Genomic DNA, 23,684 nt, shown 5'->3' on the forward strand with positions numbered 1-23,684 from the left:
AGTACGTCTCTCCCTTCTCTAAAAATATGCAGTCATAAATTGGTAAAGGTAAAGGACCCCTGGACAGTTAAGTTCAGTCAAAAACGACTATGGGGTGCGGTGCCCATCTTGCTTCAGGTCAAGGGAGCAGGTGTTTGTCCACAGACAGTTTTCTGGGTCATGTGGCCAGCATAACTAAATCTCTTCTGGTGCAACGGAACACCATGACAGAAACGCTGTTTACCTTCCTGCCGCAGCAGTACCTATTTATCTACTTGCACAAGCATGCTTTCAAACTGCTAGGTTGGCAGGAGCTGGGACAGAGCAACGGGAGCTCACCCTGTTGTGGGGATTCAAACCCCCAACGTTCTGATCGGCAGGTCCAAGAGACTCAGTGGTTTAGACCACAGTGCCACCCGCCAGCATTTAAAAACTCAGTATAGAGAAGCCTAGGCGCAATGTTGTAACAATGTCTACTTATTTAGCTTCCCTTGTAATGTATCTTAGGATATTTCTGACAGAAAGATCTGTAATGTCATTTTTGCTGAAGATGCCAAAATGATATTGGAATATATGAAGAATTCCAAATCCCAAATTTGGTAGAATAAATTTAAATTCAACCACAGAGGGGCTGCTTACCTAACTTTATTCCTGTTTGTTCAGATTTCAAACTATGCCCACAAAATATGTGACTGGTAAATTCTTTAATATACTAACATAGCAAGTGACGGTCATTGTATTTGTGGAGCAGGCCAGGTTGAATACATTGTCCACTGTATTCGTTATTGCCCTTTATACAATTCACCTAGGAATAGATCCCCCTATTCATTCCAATATTCTTTAGAAGGTCAATCAGATGATTTCAAAATTAGATGGTAGCTTTACATGTGCTAGCAGCAAGAAAGTTACAAAGCCAGAAAAATATTTACTGCCAAGGAGATTTTTAAAATCTAAATTATTTTGGGAACTTTATAATTGTAAGTGTTCATAATTTGCAGCTCTGAAAATGGATATGCTTTAACTTGTCTTGGTTTTTTTGTGTGATTTTATATAGTAATGGTCACTGGGTACAAACAATTAAGAAAATGACGGGCAAATATCATTGATGATAGTTTCACATGTCATGTTATCATGCGACATGTTATCACTGACAATCACTTATATTTACATGTGGAACGATTAGGTTAACTGATGACATGGAGAGAAAAAAAACCTATTTCAGGAAATGGATTTAAAATAATAATAATTGGTACTCATTGTAGATTATAAGTCAGTGTACATAGCATTTTAATACTTGTTATTTAATGCAAGCATGCCTAGTTTCTGGTGCTTAAATTTGTGGCTTATCTCTCTTGCGGTCAATTTAGCTAGAGTAGAGAAAATGAACACTAATTAACTCCGTGTGTAATGCAATGTCAAACAGGCCACATTCTAAATTTTTAATTTTAATTGCAGATGGCTTTTTTAACGATAAGACTTTCTTCCTTGCTTAACATCCTGCTATAAGCTATCATCTGCTGCTTATTTCTAAACACTACCAAATACTCCCTTACATTTGCAGAGATGGGCTGGTAGAATTCTGTTTCCTATTTGGTATCTTAGAAACAGATCCTTCGGGACTGATTCTCTATCTGGAAACTAAACTAGCATAATGAGTAGCCTTCTCTGCAAATTCAATATTAGCTTTACACCTCAGGTTAAAAAAAAGTTAATGACCATTTGCACACCAGAGATAGGAATTTTCCTTGCATTTCATAAGGCTTCCAATTTAAAAAAATACAGCATTACGCTGGAGTAATGTATAGTTAGATTGATTTAAATTACACGCTATAATCATGAGGACACCCAAGAACACTTCAGCGAGAGGGGGAAAATCTAGCATCAATGACACTTAAATTTGATACAGGCAGTTCTTGCCACAATGATCCCAATGGATAGGAGAGATACAGAAATGACAACCGGGATGTAAAAAATTGATATGCTTGCTTGGTGGGAGGAGGAGAAAGAGCTGCATATGTAGCAAGAGCTTTTGTTTTGTGTGCATATTTGCATTTGCTGCAGTGGATTCCACTATCAGAAACAATTTGCCTTTCAAACTAAAAACCTCTTATCTCTTTCGCGGCAGGAACTGTTGCTACAAAAGCAACATAAAAGTCCATTTTATATGGGTTTTTCCTATATAGGTAAAAGTAAAGGGACCCCTGACCATTAGGTCCAGTCTCGGGCGACTCTGGGGTTGCGGTGCTCATCTCGTTTTATTGGCCGAGGGAGCCGGCGTACAGCTTCTGGGTCATGTGGCCAGCATGACTAAGCCACTTCTGGTGAACGAGAGCAGCACACAGAAACGCCGTTTATCTTCCCGCCAGAGCGGTACCTATTTATCTACTTGCACTTTGACATGCTTTTGAACTGCTAGGTTGGCAGGAGCAGGGACCGAGCAACGGGAGCTCACCTTGTCGTGGGGATTCGATGTTGGGCACAAGGAGAAGGGGACGACAGAGGACGAGATGGTTGGATAGTGTTCTCGAAGCTTCCAGCATGAGTTTGGCCAAACTGCAGGAGGCAGTGGAAGACAGGAATGCCTGGCGTGCTCTGGTCCATGGGGTCACGAAGAGTCGGACACGACTAAACAACAACATTTAGGGTTTAGTCGTGCACTCAGTCATGAAATCTGTTCAGCAATGTTTTTAATTCTCAGCCTTCATCCTTAACCATTCTTGTTATCTATGCATTTTGGCACATGCAAAACCAATGATGTCTCCCATCTGTTTTTAGCCATTTTTTTTCATTTTGGGAAAGATTTGTATTCAGCTGGTTTGAATAGTTCTCTTTGTGACACTTTATGTGACACCTTAGTTCTCTGCCAACTAGCTGATAGAGAGCATTTTGTATGCTTTTGTTTCAAAATATATGCATAGGCGGGACAAAGCAAGAACCACACAACTTAATGACAACCCAGAACATACGCAGTATTGAATTCTTGCATTCTAAGCCATTTCAAATCTTTTCCTGAGTTTTTTTAGTTTCTTTGCTTTATATGGTTTTACGATCCTCCATATAGCATTGACAATACATTGCAAGTAGTATACCTTTTTTGGTGCTATATGAACATAAGAAGAACCTGCTGAATCAGGTCAGCGGTCCATCTAGTCTAGCATTCTTTTGTCACAGTGGCTGACCTGTGGAAAGCTTTATTATTATTTAAGTTCCTTTATCTCCTTGTCAAGCTGTGGAACCTCCGTCTGCTTAACTTGCCTTGATGCTTGTCAGTTGCAGCTCACGGACAGGCTCCCCTTGCTAGCTTAGTCTATATTTACATCTACATAATTGACAGGCTGTGTAGGCATAGGCACACTCGGCCCTCCAGATGTTTTGAGACTACAATTCCTATCATTCCTGCCCACTAGTCCTGTTGGCTAGGGATGATGGGAGTTGTAGTCCCAAAACATCTGGAGGGCCGAGTTTGCCTATGCCTGTTCTAGTGCATTGTTGTTGTTTATTCATTTAGTTGTGTCTGACTCTTTGTGACCCCATGGACCAGAGCACGCCAGACACTCCTGTCTTCCACTGCCTCCCGCAGTTTGGTCAAACTCATGTTTGTAGCTTCGAGAACACTGTCCAACCATCATGTCCTCTGTTGTCCCCTTCTCCTTGTGCCCTCCCCTCCATCTTTCCCAACATCAGGGTCTTTTCCAGGGAGTCTTCTCTTCTCATGAGGTGGCCAAAGTATTGGAGACTCAGCTTCAGGATCTGTCCTTCCAGTGAGCACTCAGGGCTGATTTCCTTAAGAATGGATAGTGCATAGGTATTAATTTTTGTGTGTATGGTCCCTGGAATTTGGTCTGTAGAAAGAGTTAACCTTAAGTCCTGTGGCAAGGAAGGAACCTCCCATGGCCCATTAACACACCAAATTATTATGGTCAATTAGTCTTAAATGCTTTGAGATCCCTTCCTGCAAATTGAAGAACATTACTAATGAGTGGGTCAATGGTACATGGGTGGGGTCTTCACATGCCAACAAGGGTACTAGCCTGTGTGTCTGCTGAATCATTCAGCACAAAATGGTCAATGGTAAGTGTTAAATGTTAACACCCTATAAAGTTAAAGGGAGGAAATTCACACCTTCCTAGACTTTATTGTTTCTAGTCTGTTTGGCCGCTTAAATTTCTTCACCATAATTCATTCGTTTGTGTAGAGAAGTTTATCTCGCCAACCAGAAGTGGTATAATTTTTTAAAAAACCTACACAGTGCAATGGACAAGCCAAATGCCAAGAGTTTTATGGCTCTTATTGTAATTTGGAATAAACACTTCAAATTAAAAACAATGTTGTTTTTTTAATCAAGGAAGTTCTGGACTATGTATGACACAAAATGAGCATATGCAATAAGCTAACAAGAAAGATGAGGTATACATGCATTTTATAAAATATATAAGCAGCCCATACATATTCAGAAGCTCTGAATAATGCCTTAGTGGATCGCTTTAAAATACAAATATGTTGTTAGGACCTTATAACTCCAGATGATCCTTATGCTACTATTTTTTTTAAAAGGAATTTCAGTGCATTTGCCTGACGTCTCTTGTAATGTCTGCTGTTTGAATTTAAATATCATTTTGGATGGAAGTGGACACCCAAGATCTCAGGAAGCAATGCACAGTGGATTACATATTAACTGCATTTAAATTTAAGCTTTTGTTCCTTTGGAAACAACCCCCTTTTCTGTATCACAGCCAGGCATAGTGTTATGTGTACTACATACATATTTAGGCATATCTTGCTATCTGTGGTGATGATTTGTTTCTCTCCCTCATCCCCAGTTTATTGGCTGGGTATCCCCAATATCTCTGTTCCAGCTATTAAACCCAAGCTCCTTTTGTTAAAAATCCAAATTCTAGAAACAGAAGATTTCAAAAAGTTGATACATATTAAAGACGTTTAATTGGAATTGATTTCGCTTTACGGGTTGTGTAACTTTAACCACAGGTCTGATTATAGACCCTTGCCCTTACGTTCATCTCTCAAGGTCCCCTGCAAACCATCTCTTGTGTGGGGGTTCCGTTTGCCAGATTGTAATTTTAGAACAGAATTATCTCCAGTTGAGTGGTAACCTACTGGAAAGCAGGGAGTTATAATAGAAGTGCTGAACCAGTCTTAATTTAGGCTGCAACAAATGACATATGATTATTACCCATCTTAAGTGAATCTTCCATTAAGGTCAAAGTAGGTTATTTCTCTCTCTAAAAGAGCTCTGAAGAAATTAAATAAGCCTTACTTAGCAGGAACAATAATCCCCTTTGTGTATAACTATACCGAGTCTCTTTCCTGGAGCAAGCCTTTACATTATTATTGGTTTTACAGAATATCTTGAAGGGGAAATCCTTCCTGTAGCCCACAAGGGAGCAAGGAAATTAAATCAAGGCATAGCCTCCTGATCTTTAAGTGACCATTAAAAAATCAACAACCTGAACTCCTTCGGCTCATTTGCAGATGGACGCATTTGAAATTGCACTTCAGCAAGCTGATGCTCATTTAACTTCCTCTCATTCTTTTATTCATGGTGACCTTTTCCATGGCTAGAACAGGATTTATAGGATAGGTAGAAATGGGGAGTGGCTGTAATAAAACCTGATTGCAGTCTTTGCACTCTAGTCACACTGTGCGTGCCACACCAAACAGATGTGTGGCTCTCATAAACACTGCTTTTGTATTTAAAACAATAAAAGTAGCTTCCTTTGCTCTTGGCTGGAGGACGAATGGAGGAGCACAGTTTATGTTGGCAGAGCAGGAAATTTTATTGCATGGCCTGGCTACAACCCAGAGATTGTAAGTCATGTCAGATTTTGAAGGAACTCTCAAAGACTCAACATATTCTAGCATTTTTCTCACCCCACCTTTTTGCATTACGGTGGTGATAAAGTAGGGAATGTTCACTTTTAAAGAAAAAAGGAATAAAGTTGAGTACCAGAAAGTGCAAAATTATTGCCCAATTTTGATACTTTATGAGAAAAATTCAGCATCGTATTTGCACAGTACATTTTGCACCACCTAATTTTCACAGCCATATGTTTGTTTTAGTATTCATGAGTTCTTGGGGATATTCATGAATTCTTAACTGTAGCAAAAATTGCAGCATATCATTTTCCTTCTCAGGAAATTTGAGCATAACATGCTGCAGTTTAAAGAGTTGATATTGTTTTGATACCAAGGCAGACAATGTGACCTGCTCCTTTACTCATCTTTAGCTCCGATGTATCTCCACTCTTGCTTCCTGTTCTGCCTGGAACTTCCTCTTAGAAGCCATGTCTTTCATGAAGTTTTGGCTTTTCATGAAGTTTTGGCTTGACACTAAATGATGTTCCCTTTCTCTGTCAGGCTTGCCTCTGCCTTTGCATTTTCACAATGGGGAGGGGGACAAATTGTAAGCTCCTCAGAGCAGAGATCTGTATCTTTGTTTCTGCTACTTTGTTAAGTGTCATATACATTAGTGGCATTATGGCAAAATAATTATTCCAGCTCTGTTGCCTGGAGTTTCATAGAGCTTGAAAATTTGATTTATAGACAGCCCGTTTGTCTTGAGATTTGCTTGATGCACAAAAGAGGCAGAAGAGGCATTTTCAGTTCCTTTACTTCCCCACAGGATAAAAATGCTACAACAGAATTATTTTTAAAAAGCATATGCCAACTTTTATAGACCTTGTGTAGAACAAAGTATATGTGATGTGGGAGATGCCCTGATGCCTTAAAAGTTTTAAAATGACCACCATATGGAGGCCCAAACCGGCTTGGAGAATAAGAGCTTAACTCTTTTTTCCCTTGAGCTATATTTTTACCAATTGAAACTGACTCATCTGAGTTGCCGCTTTTTTATTTTCTATACATTTTCCAGTCTAAGGGCATTCCAGGGTTGGGGGCTGAATAGCGAAGGCCCTTCTGAGTGTTGTTATTATACAGCCTAAGCCCATCAGAGGTGTGATAAGTGTGTGTACACACACACACATACACACACACACACCACCAGCTGCAAGGCCTGGGGTGGATCATTGTCCTGGCTTCCTTCAGAGGGCGGATCTCCACCCCTTAATCTGCTGGGACCTTCCTGGGATCAGACAATTATGGCCCCTTTTGGACAGAGATGACTCCATACCTTGGTAACTTCCACATAGGATGAATACAATGGGCTTTATGTGGGGCTGCCCTTGAAGATGACTTGAAGATATCAAGCTGGTCCGAAATGCAGCGGCCACATTACTGGCTGTGGCTTCCATTAGAACTTTTATATCCACTGGTTGCCACTGCATTTCTGGGCCAATTCAAGGTCCTTGTGCTAGTGTTTAAAGCCCTAAATGTCTACAGCCCCAAATATCTGAAAGACCGCCTCCTTACTCACAGCCACTCTAAGGTGTCAAGATCAGCAGAGGGGTGCCCTCTTGGTAGTTCCTCCTCCCTAACAGGTGAGTGATGACGACTTGAGAGAGCCCTGTGGCAGCTCCTAAGTTGTGGCATTCCCTCCCCAAAGAGCTGTAGTCCCCACAGAGGTGCACCTTCTCTGTGCAGCTTTCATCAAATGCTGAAGACACATCTCTTTAACCTGGCCTTGAGACACACATTTTAGGACTCACTGTAGTTGTGACTGTAATTCTTTTTAATGTTGTGTTTTGTATCGCTGTACCTTCTGCTCAGGGGCCTTCTGGTGAAGAGTGGGGAATGAAGCCAATAAGCCTGTATTATAAATGTCTTTCGTTTCCTCTCATTTTAGCAATGAGTCAAAGTGGTGAAAACAGCACTGAAGAAGCAGCTCAAGACGATCTGAAGGATGTCTATGATGCACAGGTAGAAAAATATTTCTAATAAGCATTCAGGAGCCTGGACTTCTGTTTGAAGTAATATCACTTGCTAGGGTAACACTTGAACCCTGTCCTGAAGAGAAAGATGACTCCTATGCAGTTCAGTGTGATATTGAAAGTGTGTTGATCTTGCAGTTTCCTGCAATTAAAGTTCTAATATCTTGGCAATCTATGTGACTGGATAGCCCCTTCTTGATATTTCTCACATATGCATTATGCCGTTAGACTTCATCATCCTGATTTTTTAAAAAATAGTCTCTTGTGGACATGGCTGCGTTTGGACACAACATTGCCATAGATTTGCAAATTGGCAGGTGCCTAAGCATGTTGGCGCACACAGTTTGAGCAATCCCTACTTAACTCCTTCCTTCATGGAGCTGATTGTCCCTACTGAATATCCTAAAATCAGATTTGTCATTTACAGAATTTCATGTGTGGATCTGTTTCAGTCACTCTTATAAGGTCACACTAGACATGGCACAGGGTATCTGCGATGAATGTTTTTTAAAACTTTAAAAGTAGTTGCAGTGCCTATCCCAAATCAGGTTTGTGGCGCTGATGAAGGGGCATTCAACCTTCCACCGTGCCATTTATGCCAATGCAAAGCTTCCCACAACCTGCTATTTCCCCCGCAGATGATGACATACATAAGTATTTCCTGCATTGGTTCTAGTTGCTCCAATACACTAGAAAACTCTGCAGGTGTTGATAGAGGTGGATGGCTTATTTCATTCACAAGTAAACAGAATCCATTATAATTAAATAATTTATCCCAGTGCAGCTGAAATGATCCTTCATTTAGCTGCTTCTCATGTCTATAAATTTCCTCATCAGTCTGGTTCTGCATGGTATAATAATTAGTTTATCTGAATGCTCATTTCAAGGTTTTGTTGCTCAATATTTAAAAACAAAAGAATTCATTAAGTGTTCATCTGCTCTAATAAGCAGCATGCTAATAAGATTATATGGGTGGATTATAGAAAACAACAGTAATTTAATTTCAGTGAATTCAGTCATTCAATTTGTGTGGAAGCTACTTGACAAAATTTGTGAAATTTTCAAAGGGTATATTAGTTACTGTCTTATTTTGACTTCGTGGAAATTGTTTGGAGTATTGAAACGGGACAAAACAGGCTATTGGCAGGACTATATCCTATGGGGGGAATTCATTGTTATGCGGCTGGACTTTGACTTGTGCGGTGGGACTTTGCCTTCCTTTCCTCCCCTGGCAGCTCTCATGTGCCCCTCAAATCTGCTCCGGAGGGTTCCCCAACCCCCAAGCATATTTTGAGGGTGCAGGGGGGCTGCACAAGAACGTGAATCCCATTACACAAGCAGAGGCTGAGAGCAGATATGATAGCCATCTTCGAATATCTTAAGGGCTGCCACCTGGAAGAGGGAGCATACTTGTTTTCTCCTGCTCTGGGGGGTAGGACTCAAGACAATGGCTTCAAGTTACAAGAAAGGAGATTCTGACTAAACCTTCTGAAAACTTTCTGATCGTAAGAGCTGTTGGGCAGTGGAACAGACTCCCATGAGTGGTGGTGAACTCTCCTTCCTTGGAGGTTTTTAAGCAGAGGTTGGATGGCCATCTGTCATGGATGCTTTAGCTGAGATTCCTGCATTGCAGGGGGTTGGACTAGATACTGGCGTTATCTAAGCACCCAAAAGAGTTTTTGGGCAAAGAGCTAATTGAACCAGTTAAAGTCTTCAAATCTGGGAGCTGTGTATAAGCTATACCTTTAAAACACGTTAAGCACATGTTTCCCCTCAACTAATTCTGGGCGCTGAAGCTTGTTAAGGGCTGCTGGGAACTGTAGCTCTGTGATGGCTAAACTACAACACCCAGAATGCTTTCAGGGAAAGAATGTGCTTCAGATGTGTTTTAAAGGTGTTTAGCGTGTACACAGTTTAGGTCATAAGTTTTGAATCATCTGGAATATGTCTCTACTGTGCAGAGCATCAGAATTGTAGTGCATTTTTGTCTGTGGGAAAAGGCCATAATGTTATACTTGCAGGCTTGAAGTTTTTAAGACTAAACCCTGAGCTTAATTATTTTACTGGAGTCAAATTTGGATTGATGTCTATTTGCAACCATTGCCCAAATCCTTAGACCAGTATTATCTGTACCTGAATGTGACTCAAATTACTCTTTGCAATCAGAAGCTGGTTTTCTTATTTTCATACAGTCATGGCTCAGGACATTCAACTGCTGGTTTTAGTTGTATTTAGACCTCTCTGGCTTGCTTCCCTTAGTTGTGCTTAGCTCACATGAGAGCAGTTGGATGGCAGCCATTCACTTAAGGTTATGTTTTTGTGACATTTCGCCACAAAACGTACTAACTGTAGGTCTCAGCAAAGCAAGATATCTCTTGAGACACTGTCTGTTTGATACTTTTTTTTACAGATATCTGCACAAAGAACTAACTACTCCTATATTAGTTTCTGATCTAGGATGCTTAGCTGATGTTTACGCAACTTTTCTCTTTGCAGATTGAGACAATCAGGTGGTAGCAGAGTCTGCACAATTTATAGTGATTTTAATTTGTATAATTTTTTAAAAATTCAATTTTATCTGTTCAGTTGTGTTTTTATTTGTACCTTGTACATAAATCGTAATGGCTGGTGGTTGATTACCGTATTTTTCGGCCCATAGGACGCACCAAGTTTTTTTGGGGGGAAATAAAGGAAAAAAAATTTATCCCCCCCCCCCAGGCGCATGTGGGGCTGCCAGCGGGGAGATGCGCTCTTCTCCCCACCGCCCGCCTTCAGATCAGGCCCGGGGACAGCGGGAAGACGAGCTGCGCCTCCCCACTGTCCCCGGAGCTTGCGGGGCTGGCGGTGGGGTCTCCCCGCCGTCAGCCTCCAAACCACTTCGGGAGACAGCGGGATGGCGGCGTTCCGCCTCCCTCTGTCCCCCGACCTTGTGGGGCTGGCGCTGGGGCTCTCCTGAAGCCTGGAGAGCGAGAGGGGTCGGTGCGCACCGACCCCTCTTGCTCTCCAGGCTTCAGCGAAAGCCTGCATTCGCCCCATAGGACGCACACACATTTCCCCTTCATTTTTGGAGGGGAAAAAGTGCGTCCTATAGGGTGAAAAATACGGTATGTACCTATTATCATTCAGTGAGAATCCGGTCAGCAGCATCGTCTTGCTCAAGTATCTTGCCAGTCTCTTGCTTCTCTAGATTTCTGATCAGGTGGCAAAGGGTCAAAACACTTGGCAGGACAATGACTGGCTCACCAACTGATTATAATCACACTACCTAAATTATCAGTATCAGGGATGAAGTTCTGTATTTTTCCGTGTAAAATTAGGGGGTATCTTATACACGGATACATCTCCCTCCATTTTCTTAAATCGGTGTCCCCAGAAATAGACGGAATAGTCTTATAGACGGAAAAATATAGTACTTATAGCTTTCCAGATACTGCTGGACCTCAGCTCCCGTCATCCCTGACCACTGGCCATATTGGCTGGCTTTGATGGATGTTTTAGTCCTGCAACATCTGGAAGGAACAGGTTTCCTACACCAGCTTTATATGGTCTAATTGAGGGCACACAAAACTTTACAGGTTTAGTGGAAGCAGAGAGAACTGCTTTTACAGTTTTGTTTGCAGGCAGCAGGAGTTTCTGTGGTCCTTGTGAAAAGCTAGAATATCTCTGAGGGTAAATCTTGCTTGGAACTTCTTTGAGTTGAATGTGGTGAAAGCGACTTGCCCTCTATTTCTCTGGAGATCCAATATTTCACCTTCTTGCCACTTCTAGCTTATTCATTTATCAATGTTACGGCTTTCCTCTAGGGACGTCTTTTCCAGGACTTGCTTTGCAACCAAAAGGGCTGTGTCAACACACTGGTCAATGACTGTTGCCAAAGCCAAAAAAATAGCTTGTAATTTTTCTTTTGTGTAAAAACACAGAAACTTCTTGTGCTGTGTTGGAGTGTTTCTGTACAAGTTGTGTGCTTTAGGAGCCTGATCCATTCAACCCACATAGGAACCACATACGATCACCCACACATTGATGGGGATAACATACATTAAAGCTTAGAGTGGGAATATTTTTCCATCCCATTAATTTGATGAGTATCTTGCTACACATACCTCACGTGTATGCATGAGGCAAAATGCACGGGAATAGAATGCTATAATGCCAGACTCCATGCATTGGTATGGAATGTGAGAAAAGGCTTTATGTGCATGCAATTGCAGAGAGCTTCCAATCACATGGATAATCAGGTTTTCCCAATCATAGGTATAGATCCTTTCTTATATTGTCGTGTGTGCATAGGGTCTAGTCTTACCTTTGAGCCAGTACACAGAGGATAGGGCCAACAAGCATCATTGTAAATGTGAAAAGAGGGTGTATAACTTGTGATTTACTGAGGTTTGCTGGGGCTATCTCTTCTCTTGACTGGTTTTTGGCTTGTTGAACCCCAGATAATACAGATAAATACTATGAGGATAATATGCTGATAGTTGAGGGGCTGTCTCTAACTTGTTGGGGTGAACATGAGAATTAGTTTGTATATTCCAGACTTCTGTTTCCATTTGCAGTAACACGAGTAGGCATAGAATAGATGCACATACACCACTAAATACAAAAAATAAATAAAATCAAAATGCTATGTTGGTTCCCATGGTAGTATTATGATCACGAAGCAAAGCACTCACTTTTATACCGTTTTTCAGTTCTGTGTGTCTGAAGCACACAAGAATTTATTTATTTTCTCTGCTATCATTTGCTCTCGACTTATTTCAGTGGTTGTATTTTAGCCATAAAGAGAAGGGTGGAGTGTGAGAAATAGAAGATTGTGCTGTTATTTTTAGGGATGACTCTCCTGCTCTCCATCCTTTTCCAGGGCTGTTCTTGGCTAACTTTCCCATGGATTTCTAACCTCTTGCTTCGGTTCTCTTATGTAACAGGAAATAGGTTGACGGGAACAAACGCACTGTTAGCATATCAGCTGCACACATAATAGCAGCTGATTTAGTTCATGCTGTCTTCATTTTGCTAAGCAGACACTATATAGCACAAAAAGAAGGAAAAAGAACTTTGGGAGCCTTTTCACCCCAGGGAGAACATTATAATTCTGCTCTGCTCAAAACTGCAGAGTTGAGAGGAAGCTTGATGTGGAATATGCTCTTCTTTTAAAGTTAGAAGTCTGGAGTGTCATGTCCTGGGATTGTGGATTTAAGTATCTCTTTGCTTTCCCTCCAACTCTCAAGGCAGGAGTTATGTGCAAGCTTCATGAACGAGAGGATATAGGACGCCTTGAACTCGTCCAGAAACTGGCAAGAGAAAACCTTCTACAGACAGATAAAAAAGAGCAAGAGAAGACAGATCAGGTAGGACATTTTTTTCAGTTTTTGGTTTTTCAGAAGAGTAAGCTCACTGTTTACAGTTCTGCATAGTGAGTCATGACTAGTTCCCAATGGAATCAATGGAACTTAATTTGAGTGCAAGTCTATGCATGTCAAGTCAGAAATAAGTTCCCTCTAGGAAAAGTTTGCACTCTCCTGAGGAGATCTTTGTGGAAACCAACATTTCTGATGAAATTTTGTTGTTCAAATAACATTCTTTCAGTAGAATCTGAGATATTAAGAAACACATTAAATGCATTCAAATTGATCCGTTTTTACTTTATAAATATTTTAAATGATTATATTGCTTCTTCATTCGACCCAGTTTACGTAGAAATTTAACACTGTGACCAAACATAAACCAAGGCTGTAGTGATAGAATCTGGCCAAAAATAAATAAATTAAGGAGTCGAATTAAATTAGCCTTTGAATCAGCTGGCAAGAGACTTCCAGTGGGATTTACAGCACTTCCGCAATACTGTGTGGGGAGAATGGGCTTGATCTCCCTGGGAGGAGGTAAGTCCAAGGCTTCAGGGGCAACTATGGAAAAGGCCTTGTGCCTAGTAAATTTTATTTCCTATAGCACAGATATACAGTGGTGCCTCACAAGACGAAAAGAATCCGTTCCGTGAGTCTCTTCGTCTAGCGGTTTTTTCATCTTGCGAAGCAAGCCCATTAGCGGATTAGCGCTATTAGCGGTTTAGTGGCTATTAAAGGCTTAAGGGATTAGCGAATTAGCTGCTAAAAGGCTATTAGCAGCTTAGTGATTTAGAAAAAGGGGGTGGGGAGCGGAAAAAAAACCCCAGGAATCGCAAGACATTTTCGTCTTGCGAAGCAAGCCCATAGGGAAATTCGTCCTGCGAAGCACCTCCAAAACGGAAAACCCTTTCGTCTAGCGGGTTTTCCGTCTTGCGAGGCATTCGTCTTGCGGGGCACCACTGTACGTAGGAGGGCCTGGCTGCGGTATCACAGTTGGTTTTGTACAGGGAGAGGCAATCTGGCAGGTATGTTGATGGCCAGCCATGAAGGGCTTTGCAAATATGCACCAACACCTTGAATTGGGCCCAGAAGCTGACAAGGCAGCCTGTGCAATTGCGGCGAAACCAGGTTGATGCATATATCGCCTCCCAAGATTTATTTTGGGGACAAGCCATGGTATTCTGAACCAGCTGCAGCTTCTGAGTTGTCCTGAAGGGCAGTTTTGTACTTACTTTCTTCTTCTTTTTAAAAATGAACATGGTTTAGAGGGTACTTGGGGAAAATTTTTGTTTGTTTGGTTATTCATCTATTTTTAAGCAAGTATATATTTCAATCCATGCCAGTCTCAAGGCAGTCTGCAACTTTAAAAGACAACCTAATGTGCTTGTGTTTTAAATTTTGCCTGTTACATTAAATACAAATTAAAATACAGAATTCACTAATTAGAACAGTCCTCAGAGCCACCCCTCCCTTTCCCCGAGACCTAGGTGAAGAAATGAGTAGAAACAAATTCTATCCTGAAGTAGTTATACAGATGGTAGACATTAAATAAATGCCCCACGTGCTTTATTGGATAACTTGTTTTGTTCTCTCTATGATATTTTGTTTGTAGAGTAGAAAATATTTTTCCTAGCTGCATGCTAGCTTAGAACCGCCCAGAAACAAAAACAAAAAGGTTGTAGCAGTGTGTGTGTGTGTGTGTGTGAGAGAGAGAGAGAGAGAGAGAGAGAGAGAAGATCACCAATATTTTCTTTAAACACAATCTGATCTTGCAGAATCCTTGTGGCAAGCTAGCAAAATAACATGCCAAAATGGGGTGGGCTTTTGTTTTTGTTTTTGCTTTCCCCAAACAAACAAAGGAAATAAACCTTATTTGAGAGCACCACTGAAATTTGTTCAACAGTACCGTAAATTGCACTTGAAAAATATCAGATAAGAGAGAAAATTTCAGAGAAATTCTGATGGTTGGGGTTGCATGGTTTTAGCACACTTTCAAGGTGTGTGAGGGGCATTTTTATGTCCTCTTTCCTTCTTCTAAATTAGGGTGATCCAATGCACAGCCTGAGGGCCAAAGCATTTTTGGTGGCCCTTGGTAACATTTGATGTCCACCCTCCGGGCTTTGGGAAGGGAGGCATGAGGGCTCTAACAGGGTTCTAGAATCCTCCCTTCTCCTTCCCAAAGCCTAGTTAATGCTTTCCCAGATATGAGAAGGATGTGGGAGGGCTCTGGATCCCTGCCAGAGCCCTTGCACCTGCTTTCCAAAACCAGGCACCTTGCCTAGCTGCCTTTAGGAAGGGAGCATGAGGGCTAGCCAGGGGCGTCAAGTTTAGGCCTCCCCACCCCCTTGCTATAATGTAGAGTGCGGCTTACAGGTTCCATGTCTTGCTGCCTACTTGGTGTAAAACTTTGGGCTGCCCTGCATTCTGGGTGTCTGCACAGTCTGAAAACCCCACAATGTCCTCAGCTGGACCTTCCTGTAAGCATGGTGTCTGTCTATTGTAAACCATCCTGTGATGTGGTGAAGGTTCAGAAAACAAGGGCTAGGCCATTGTTTCTCGTTATTAGGAGACTGGCTCTTGCAACATTCCCCCTTTCCTATAGTCTTGTCTTTCCTATGGCAATAATAGATTATATCTTGATAAGGACAGGTATATTACAGTCATTAAGACCTTTGATCTCTGTTGCTTTGTACACAACCTACAGACTTAAAAAAACTTGATGCACTGATGTCTCCATATAATGATTTTATCATTCCTGTTCATGTGGTGAATATGTTATCTAAATGCACCCCCAGGTGGTAATGGTTAGCATGCTGGAAAGAACTACTGCAGGCTATAGCTTGTTCTGGCATGGTAAATATTAGCTACTAATGCATAAGGGGCACCTTAAAACAACATATTAAGCAGACAAGACCAGTGGAAACACATCAAAAAGTTTTGGAAGCAGAAAAAAATATATATAAGCATATGGATGGATGAAATCCAGAAATTTGCATGATTAACTGACTAGAATTTGATCTTCCTTGGCACACAATAAAAGAATGTTTGGCAAAATGCAGGGTATTGACTGCAGCCATTTTTTATTAATTAAAACGGAGTTTTACAGCACCTTAAAGACTAAATGGTGCTATTCAATGCTAGTCCTACTCAGAGGAGACCCAGCAAAGTTAATGGGCATAACTAATTCATTAATTTCAGTGGATCTGCTCTGAGTAGGACTTTGTTGACTACCACCCTAACAAAAAGCATAAACTTCTGTATACTACAGACTACTTTGCTGAATGCATAAGCGCTGTACTGAGTTACAGATACATGAGGTAGGTACACACAGAGAGAGAGAGCGCGCTTGGGATGGGAGAATGAAATGTATGGACAGTGTGAAATACCTGGTTTAACAGTGGTAATGCACTAAACAGTTGTTGGTAGAACATATATCCCAACATTGGTTTGCCTATTCAACACATGCAATGTGCTAAAAAAACACACATTTGGTTCAATCCACAAGTGGCAGCATTGAATCTCTTGATGTATCCTAATTCAGTGTTTCATGTTGCAGTTTCACTTTGATGTTCCTTTCCTCCAGGGTGACAACCCTTAGCTCAGAGTTTACAGAATTACCTGGAACATTGAAATGTTCCATCGCTGTTTCTTAATAACTGTTTCTGATGTCAAATTTGTGAGATACAGTCCTACCTTGGTTCTCGAACACCTTGCGACTTGAACGTTTTGGATCCTGAATGCCGAAAACCTAGAAGTAAGTGTTCCGGTTTGTGAACGTTTTTTGGAAGCTGAACGTCCGCTCCTGCTTCCGCTTGAGTGCAGGAAGCTCCTGCAGCCAATCAGAAGCCACACCTTGGTTTTTGAATGTTTTCAGAAGTCGAATGGACTTCCGGAACAGATTCTGTTCGAGAACCAAGGCAAGACTGTACAGTGGTACCTCGGGTTAAGTACTTAATTCGTTCCGGAGGTCCGTTCTTAACCTGAAACTGTTCTTAACTTGAAGCACCATTTTAGCTAATGGGGCCTCCAACTTCCGCCGCACCGCCGGAGCACGATTTCTGTTCTCATCCTGAAGCAAAGTTCTTAACCCGAGGTTAATTATTTCTGGGTTAGCGGAGTCTGTAACCTGAAGCGTATGTAACCTGAAGCATATGTAACCCGAGGTACCACTGTATTAATATATCTTTAATGCAGTTTCATGCATGTAGAAGAAGAATTCAGCTCCGAAAATGTAAATGGATGACTGCATTTTCTTCTATCTTGCAAATTCTGGCATACAGTTAGACTCAAAACTTGCACAAGGGTTACATTCCAGGCGTCCTCACACAAAAGAAAATTCCTGCAAAGTCAGGAAGACCCCTGGAACTCCACCCCAGTGCAACCATCCCTCCCTGTCCAATGTTAGTGCACAGAGCGGGCAAGATTACAAGAGCCTCGCAGGGCCTTCCAGAGCCCGGTAAGCAAGGCAAAGGGCTCTCATGGAAAAAGAGAACCCAGTGTGGAAAGAGGTTTTTGAGCCTTGCACCTTGCTTTCCAAGTTCGGGGAAAGTCGTGCAATGGCTGTGGGTGCTCTTGGGAGAGCTCACACAGCCCCTTCTGATGTTTTTCCTCAGTCTCCCACCCTCTTTCTAGTTATGTAGGCATGTATGTATGTGTATTTATCAACAAAACGCACAAGACTATGATCGTGTATGTAAATTGCACATAAAGTTTTGGGCCTACTGTATGACTTTTTTACGGTATTCCAAGAGGTCTATAAGGATGAATGGCATAATATTTGATTTTATTTGCATGGCATCCTTAAAATTGCAGAGCTTCTTGCATTGACTCCTCTGTGATGAACCAAGCTATTTGTACTATTGCAGAGAGGGGAAAAGGGCATATTGTGACCCAGCAGTTATGTAGGTTCTGCTCTTGCTCCAATCTAGACAGACAGCCTGTGCTAGAAAAGGTGAATGGTAGCTAGACTCACTTCCCTACATGACCCTAATGTTCTTCTCCTTTCATCGCTCTCCTTTCTCCTTGTGCTCTAGCTCCCAAGGTCTTGTTAAATGTTTGCATCTTTTTTTTTTTTTAATGCAAAATGTGATGAAGAATTACTTAATTTGCATATATTGTTCCAGGTGTTCCAGCTAGCATGCATGTGTCTCTTGAGAAACTGTTTAGCCCTTGCGTCCAAGGGATTTGCTTCTTGAAGTCTGATTTAATGTGAGAGGTATTTGGCAACAAGTAAGGCCAACAACAGGGACGCGGGTGGCGCTGTGGGTAAAAGCCTCAGCGCCTAGGGCTTGCCGATTGAAAGGTCGGCGGTTCGAATCCCCGTGGCGGGGTGCGCTCCCGTTGTTCGGTCCCAGCGCCTGCCAACCTAGCAGTTCGAAAGCACTCCCGGCTGCAAGTAGATAAATAGGGACCGCTTACTAGCGGGAAGGTAAACGGCGTTTCCGTGTGCGGCTCTGGCTCGCCAGAGCAGCGATGTCACGCTGGCCACGTGACCCGGAAGTGTCTGCGGACAGCGCTGGCCCCCGGCCTCTTGAGTGAGATGGGCGCACAACCCTAGAGGCTGTCAAGATTGGCCCGTATGGGCAGGGGTACCTTTACCTTTACCTTTAAGGCCAACAAAGTGGCAGCAAAAATAATATTACAGTGGTGTTATAGAAGCATATTTTAAAGAAATCATCTTTTTTTTTAAAAAAGGTATGAAATATATATACCCGTCTAAATTTTCCAGTAAAGTGAAGCAAACCCTGAACTGTGCCTCTGCTTTCATCGTAACCTCTGATTATTAAGAATTGTTGGCCTCAGCTGGTTTTTGAATGGCTGTTCCTGAAGAGGAAGTGTGCCTTTTCCTCCCTGTACTTTCCCTTAAGTTCTGTTGTGCATTAAATTGAGTAGAAGCCAGGCTCAGACTGCTGGATGACTGGATTAGAGATGGGTGGGTAGGTCAAAAGAGGTGAAATGTATGCCAGCAGTTTTGTACATATAAACTGAGTGTGGAAAAACAGGTCTGGATTTATTTTACTTTATTTCATTCTACTGCCATTCCTCATTTCCCCCCAGAGGTGCAATATGCTTTTTATTGCGTCTCTTCTTAACATACCAAAAATATCCGAGTTGGGACTGGGATTGTAGCCTGTATGAAACCTTGGAGAACTGCTCCCAGTCACTGCAGGCAGTACAGTGGTACCTCAGGTTACATACACTTCAGAAATCATGCTCCGGCGGTGCAGTGGCAGCAGGAGGCCCCATTAGCTAAAGTGGTGCTTCAGGTTAAGAACAGTTTCAGGTTAAGTACGGACCTCCGGAACGAATTAAGTACTTAACCTGAGGTACCATTGTACTGAGCTAGATAGATAGATCAATGATATCACTCGGTATAAAGCCTCATATTGGTTCAGAATACTGGATGTCTTGATGAATGATAGTATTATATACTTATCTCATTGAGATAATTGAATGATGATTAGGCTTAATCCATAAACAGACACAAAATTCACGTGCGGAGAGGGAAGCAGTCAATTTGGATTTTTCAGTACTGAGATTTCTCCTGGTTGTTTTAATTGTATTAATAACAGAGTTGTTGCAAATGGGTTGAAGTGAATATTAGAACATTTTCAGCTATGCACAATACCTGTGGGACCTCACACTGACACAAATAGATTCACTGGTGGAAAAATAGGAAGCATGTTATCTCTATTAACTGGGTTTTAATGATGGCTGTCAATGAGATTATCTTATAAGAGATATAACTATGAATGGAATCTTCAGATAACTCTGTGATTTCCCTGTCCCAGGTGTTATGTCTTTGTGCATTGAGGGAAGTTGGGGAGGAAATGAATGAGCCCAAAAACTGTACCTAATCTCTGTATGTGTAGACACGGAGAGGAGAAATGGTCATGATTCTATAAGCAGCACCTCCAACCACTAGGTGGCGCTGTTCTGTGTTCTTAGGGCTTAGCTGAGTTTCTATTTTTCATCTTGCAGTTCTGTCAGTTTAATTTTAAGACCTCTGTGTCTGTTATTCTAAGCAAGTTTTACAACTGGTAATCACAACTTGAAAATGGAAAAAAATTCTTACTGACGGCAAAGAAACTTGATGGTTATTCAGCTGGACCTGAAGTGAATGAGTACCTGGATGAATTTGAGCTTCTTGTCTTAGTGAACGAGTGGACTGATCAGAACACACCCCCCCCCCCACAGTTTTTCTACAGTGTGATAATAAGGCATTTTATCCGCAACTTACCAGTGCAAACTGTGACTCGTGAAAGCAATTCTGTAATCACTTAAAAGCCATGAGATAGACTTAGGTCTTTCAAAATGCAGGAAGGAATGGCAAGCTAGGGGGAGACAAGTCAGGAAATCTCTACATATTAATTTAATTTGAGAAAGCAAATTAATAAGAGCTTCCCCTGCTACTCTATATGTCCATGTGGTGATTTAAGTGAAGCAGAACCTGCTTGACCAAATATAAAGCTGGCTTTGCAGAGAGGGGGCCACCTCATAAAAGACTATTGTGTGAAAAGCTAGTAACTGGGGAGCTTCATAGCCTGCTAGTTAAAGAAGACACAATTTTAGATAAGCCAGTGGACCGTATTGTATGCAGAGTGCAGAATGTGAAAGCAGGTATTATTTAATTAAAGGTGTATGCTTAGAGCAGGCTTTCTCAGCCTTGGTTCTCCAGATGTTGGACCACAACTCCCATCATCCCTAGCTAGCATGATAAGTGGTCAGGGCTAATGGGAGTTGTAGTCCAACAACAAGGTTGTAGTCCCAAGGTTGAGAAAGGTTGGCTTAGAGCAACTCTCATGACACCAGCAGCCATTCAGGAACAGCTTTTCACACCAGCTGGAGAAGGTCTAGGAGTCCCCAGCCCAAAGGCATTTGCAGACAATGTGGAGAAAAAAGGTCAATGGAAGCAGAATTTCCCATGCAAGGGGAAGATGTATCAGAGAATCTGGAAGTTTAGTGTATAACTGAAATATCTGCCATGCTGATTGTTGAGAGATAATTTATATAAAGCATTTTGAAATGAAACTCTTATGCAGAAAAAGAGCAGCTTACAATGATCAGTAATGAGACAGTCCCTGCCTGTAGGCTTACAATCTAAAAGTCACAGCACAAATTTAAGTCACATGCTTTGAATCTTAAAAAACTCACAGCCATTCTCATTATCCTCCTAAAATAGGTTGGTAAATATCCTAAGATCTTTTAATAAATATAGCTTTCAAGTTTACATAGTCAGTGTTCAGTGAACTTTATACAAATAAAAATGTTCTTAAGTATTTTTGTTGCTTATGACATTAAAATTTAATGTTTCACTTACAGCGCTAGGCACAGTGCCATGGGACTTAAGTTTGGGCTGGATCCTTGAAGTCCAAATGCCACAGGAAGGTCTACTTAGAGCATAATCAATGGCTGATCCATGAAGAGAATCTTACAGATGTTCTTGATGCTACAAATCCTAAGATGACAGACAGACAGTCACGCACGCGCGCGCACACACACACACACACACATATATATATACACACTGCCCGGGCACGTACGTGCACACTCACTGTACTGCATCCTATTTTCCTCACATTCGGTATTCCCTCATGTGTAATTCCTCCCAGCAAGGAACATATGCAGCACCACTGCAATTTAATTTATATTTGATTTGGCTGATGAAAAGCTTGCAGAGTCCCTGAAATACCCTTGAGCAATTGCAGAATAAGTGACAATGCAATCTTCAAAATGTGCAAAATGTATTCATGTGCGATGCAGGTACCTGAGCGGTAGTAATGCTCTTGCTTGCTCTCTAGTTTGGCCATTTGCAACAGTGCTTGCAATGGTCTTCCAGCTTGATCTTCTTCCTGTCCCTCCCGCTCCACCCTCTGATTTCAAGCCCAAAGACAATTGTACTCTTTCATTGACTTACAAATTGATTGGAGAAGACTTCACTGAGAAGCTTCTTGCCATTGTGCAGAAGGGAAAGGGGAAAGGAACTATTAGACTCGGTATACATGCTATCATCAGATGGTTTGAGATTTGCTCCTCATCTGTGCTTCACCACTGTATAGAAATCAGCTGACGAAGGAAGTGACGTTTCTTTCTGCATTTCTCTCCTCCTACCATGTGAAGCCCACCAGGCAACATGTCTGGGCTTGAGCGCTTTTGTTAATTGCTCCTGTACATAACTTATTTCATATGGAGGAGCAGCTTAGTATGGAAATGGTACATAAGAATTGTAAGCTATCAGATAAACTATTTTTTAATGAATCTGAGTGGGCAAGTCATTTTTCTTCTGCTTGAAGATAGCTCAAGTAGGGCTTTCTTTAAATATATATATATAGAAGTAGGATTGGAAATCATGTCTGCAGTCCTATATCCACTTTCCTGGACTAATGAGTCAACACCTGTAAGATTGTGCTATAGAAGTCATGATTCCCGGATTCATTTATCTGTTTTTATTGGTGATTTTATTGGTGATTTAAAATTATTTAGGTGCAGTGCTAAGGACATACCCAGTCGGCACCTTGCTATTAATATGTATCTCCTCACAGAAGGAGACTTGCCGCCACAGAAGGAGACTTGCCATATAGATGTGGGATACATGCAGTTTGATGCATGTGAGTGATTCTGACACAAACCCCTTACAGTGCGCTTTTGTTTTCTTCTGTTTTCAATCCTTGCTTGTCAGCCATCCTCTCATCATGTTGCGAAATAGGGGTGGGCTTTTTAAAAAAGCTCTGTCCATACAGTGCTCTCTCTCTCTCTCTCTCTCTCTCTCTGTCTGTGTGTGTGTGTGTGTGTGTGGTGGTGGCCATTATAGCCTCTCTGGTTTGCAATTTTTCCCATGGGCTGTTAAGGTCAAATAGCTCCAAAGAACAGCTCCTGCTACTTGCATGGTATTATATTGTTTAGGAGTAAAGCCTTGTTTTGTTCCTTTTGGAGAATAATCAGTGTAGTTGTTAACACTATAGCGTGGGGAGTCTAACGTGTCGTCCAGAGTGGCTGGGACAGCCCAGCCAGTTGGGCATGGTACAGAAAATAAATTGTTGTTGTTGTGATGCTGCTGCTGCTGATGTCCTATAGAGCAGTTGCCACTTGGTGGCCCACCCGTGGTTCTGAGGAAAACGCCTTGGCTTTTTGGTACTTTAAGGCTGCCATCCTGTACACACCCACCTGTCAATCACATGGGGTCATTATGATATCAACATTTGACCAGTGAGGCTAGTTCTGATAAAGATCTGGCCCTTGGAGCAAAAAAAGGTTTTCTACCCCTAACCTAGATTATCAAGCTTGATGACACTATTTGCTGTAGTGGTTAAGAGCGGTAGATTCGTAATCTGGGGAACGGGGGTCACGTCCCCGCTCCTCCACATGCAGCTACTGGGTGACCTTGGGCTAGTCACACTTCTCTGAAGCCTCTCAGCCCCACTCACCTCACAGAGTGTTTGTTGTGGGGGAGGAAGGGAAAGGAGAATGTTAGCCGCTTTGAGACTCCTTCGGGTAGTGATAAAGTGGAATATCAAATCCA

The 23,684-nt window shown here is 41.8% G+C and overlaps 1 protein-coding gene and 1 long non-coding RNA gene across 5 annotated transcripts in view; one reads left to right on the top strand and one right to left on the bottom strand.

Moving 5' to 3' along the window:
• The window catches only part of RAPGEF5 (Rap guanine nucleotide exchange factor 5), a 131,513-nt gene that overhangs the window by 32,505 nt on the left and 75,324 nt on the right, over positions 1-23,684 (top strand). For all 4 annotated transcript variants that reach the window (XM_083405378.1, XM_083405377.1, XM_083405380.1 and 1 more), the window contains exons 8-9: positions 7,739-7,812; positions 13,052-13,171. In XM_083405378.1, the coding sequence (XP_083261504.1) occupies positions 7,739-7,812; positions 13,052-13,171 (194 nt within the window). The remainder of the gene's footprint in view (positions 1-7,738; positions 7,813-13,051; positions 13,172-23,684) is intronic.
• LOC310660651 lies at positions 12,507-22,724 on the bottom strand. Its single transcript, XR_014503575.1, has 3 exons — positions 22,669-22,724; positions 21,486-21,623; positions 12,507-13,132 (listed from the first exon to the last, which is right to left on the bottom strand). It is a non-coding gene; the product is annotated as an uncharacterized lncRNA (long non-coding RNA).

The sequence above is a fragment of the Podarcis tiliguerta genome (assembly GCF_965153285.1).
Source record: "Podarcis tiliguerta genome assembly, chromosome: 12".
NCBI lineage: Eukaryota > Metazoa > Chordata > Lepidosauria > Squamata > Lacertidae > Podarcis > Podarcis tiliguerta.